At 51.1% G+C, this 2,976-nt stretch overlaps 1 protein-coding gene across 1 annotated transcript in view; it reads right to left on the bottom strand.

Moving 5' to 3' along the window:
- Positions 1-2,181: 2,181 nt before the first annotated feature.
- The window catches only part of LOC103925743 (olfactory receptor 14C36-like), a 1,002-nt gene continuing 207 nt past the window's right edge, over positions 2,182-2,976 (bottom strand). The window contains exon 2 of the mRNA XM_009334510.1: positions 2,182-2,974. Within this exon, the coding sequence (XP_009332785.1) occupies positions 2,182-2,974 (793 nt within the window). The remainder of the gene's footprint in view (positions 2,975-2,976) is intronic.

The raw sequence follows: 2,976 nt of genomic DNA, 5'->3' as shown, positions 1-2,976 counted from the left end.
ATTGTACTGACTGTAACCCCCATTCCCCATCCCTCCCGCACCGCGGGGTTGTGCTGGGTAAAAGAATTCAGCATGAAGGACTAATTTGAGCCTGGGGAAAAAAAGAGGGGGAGGATAGTCTTTAATATTTTTATCATCGTTTCTCACTATCCAAACCTATTTTAATTGGCAATAAATTAAATTACCTTTCATAAGTCATGTCTGGTTTGCCCATGACAGTAATTGGTAAATGATCTGTCTTTATCTTTTCCCATGAGCTTTTCCATCTTATTTTCTCACCCTGTCCTGTTGAGGAGCTGGAGTGAGTGAGCAGCTGATTGGGTGTCTGGCTGCTGGCCAATGTTAAACCACTACAGGACCACGTCAGGGCTGCTGCATCCAGTATGGGACTCCCAAGTACAAAAAAGACCCTGACAGACTGGAGCGAGTCCCGCAGAGGTCAGAAGGATGGTTGGGGCCTGGAGCATATTATGTACAAGGAGTGGCTGAAAGAGGTGGGTTTTTGATAAATCCCTCAGAGCCAAACACTGGAGCAAGGACCCAGGCCAGTCAATGGGATCTCAATCAATGGAGATTTTCAAAATTTGTCAAGACAAGGCCATGAGCACCTGATCTAGCTGCAGCTGTCTGAGAACAGGCTTCACTGAGAGAGCAGCTGCAGCAAAAGCTATGGGACTTGGTGTGTAATGAGTGTCAGTAGGAAAATGGTTTCCTTTTTATTAATAGTGCTGGTGGAGTTGGAAATTACTGAGCCCCAGAGGAGGACAGAGGTGACCATGCAGCAAAGGTCATTCCTTGAGGCTGGGGTGTGTGGTCAGAGATGGAAATGGCCAGTGTGGGGGACTGGTTTGGGAAAATTTCCCTGGGGCATCTTCCTCAGGGTGTCCATGGAACATGGTATAAACGAGGCCCCTCTCTTCTCCCCCTTTGATGCCTTGCTTCCCTCATCATGACGCCTGGCTCTGCTCTTGGAGCACCCTGCACTGTGCCCCCACCCTGCACACTCACACAGCCTAGCTGTACACTGGCATTTTCCTCTCCCGGGCACTATCCAGCACACCCCCTCCCCAGCTCTCCCCACCTCCCCTGCCTTCTCCCCAGCCCAGAAGAGCAGCCCAGTCTGGGCTGGCCCCATGGCATTGCCCACTGCAAGGTGCTGCAAAACTCTAGGCATTCACACCAGAGCCCCAGCCCCTCTGAAGGGCACAGCAGCTCCTGGGGGAAAGAGAGGAGGGTCAGTCTCCCCAGCAATCCCAGGGCTGCTGCTGGCCCCACAGGCATGAGGAAGCAGAGGACAGTCACTCTCTGTCTCTCCTGTATTCATACTGCAGATGAGCCCCAATCTTGACTTCATTTGCCCCCTTTTCTGCCCAAACCAGCCCCACTCCGCAGGACAGCAAGACAGACCAGGATGTAGGGCTCCTCAGCCAGCTCCTGCATCTTTCCAGTCTCCTTTCCCTGTGCCTGTTGGGTTCCCACTGCCTCTCCTGGGATCACAGACTCCTTGTTTCCCTGTGAAACCTGGACTAAATGCTTTACCTCTGGGTGATTCCACGTTGGGGAACCTCTCATGTTGTGGGACTCCAGTCACTGCCCACCCCAGGCACACACAGTACATGGAGATCCTCTGGGCTCTCCAGGAAGCTCCAGACTCCCCTGCTTAAGGACATGATCTGCATGTCACACGTGAGACAGCCCTGGGTATGTATTTCAGTGAACATTCACTGTCATCACTGTCACCAGACACCAACAGGTGAGTCCTAAATCCAACCCTTGATCTCTAACAGGTCACACTATGACAGTGAGCTGTTTGCTCCTGAACCCATGGAGCAACAGGCCCTTTTGGGGTGCGGTTGCTCATGCCTGTTCTTGGCACCAGCCTTGGAAGACAAGTTGAGTCTCCAGGCACTGTGCTTGGGAGATCCCTCTTTATTACAGAGATGCTAGGAGGGGTTAGCTCTGACCCAGCATTAAACACACTTTTACACAGGCTCCAGGTGTGACAGAGCAGGTTAATTCCTCAGTAGAAATTAGGTGAATCCAAACATTTATGTAGGAACATAACAACCAAAAATTACCACAAAATGAGAATGATAGCAATAATGACGCTAAGTATAATGGTGATGATAACAATAACACAACCCCCGCAAATTACAGGCATGCAGTACGATACCCTGGTAGTCATTTGTGGAGACAGGTGGGAAATTTATCACTATTGAGAAACATCCATGAAATCACCTTCTTAATGGCATGCTTGAGCTCCTTGTTCCTCATGCTGTAGATGAGGGGGTTCACTGCTGGAGGTATCACTGCATACAGAACTGCGACCAGCAGATCCATGGATGGGGAGGAGATGGAAGGGGGCTTCAGGTAGGCAAACAGGCCAGAGCTGATAAACAAGGAGACCACAGCCAGGTGAGGGAGGCACGTGGAAAAGGCTTTGTGCCGTCCCTGCTCAGAGGGGATCCTCAGCACAGCCCTGAAGATCTGCAAGTAGGACAGCACGATGAAAACAAAACACCCTAAAGCTACAGAAAGACTAACCACAAGAAGCCCAACTTCCCTGAGGTAGGAGTCTGAGCAGGAGAGCTTGAGGATCTGGGGGATTTCACAGAAAAACTGGTCCACAGCATTGCCTTGGCAGAGTGGTATTGAAAATGTATTGGCAGTGTGAAGCACAGCATTGAGGAAACCACTGCCCCAGGCAGCTGCTGCCATTTTGGCACAAGCTCTGCTGCCCAGGAGGGTCCCGTAGTGCAGGGGTTTGCAGATGGCAACGTAGCGGTCGTAGGCCATGACGGTGAGAAGACAATACTCCCCTACAATTAAGAAGAGAAAGCAAAAGACCTGGACAGCACATCCTGAGTAAGAGATGGCCCTTGTGTCCCAGAGGGAATTGGCCATGGATTTCGGGACAATGGTGGAGATGGAGCCCAGGTCGAGGAGGGAGAGGTTGAGGAGGAAGAAGTACATGGG

This window comes from Pygoscelis adeliae, unplaced genomic scaffold, assembly GCF_000699105.1.
Source record: "Pygoscelis adeliae isolate BGI_AS28 unplaced genomic scaffold, ASM69910v1 Scaffold400, whole genome shotgun sequence".
Classification (NCBI taxonomy): Eukaryota; Metazoa; Chordata; class Aves; order Sphenisciformes; family Spheniscidae; genus Pygoscelis; species Pygoscelis adeliae.
The sequence above is the reverse complement of the archived record's forward strand: the minus strand, read 5'-3'. Positions and strand labels throughout refer to the sequence as shown.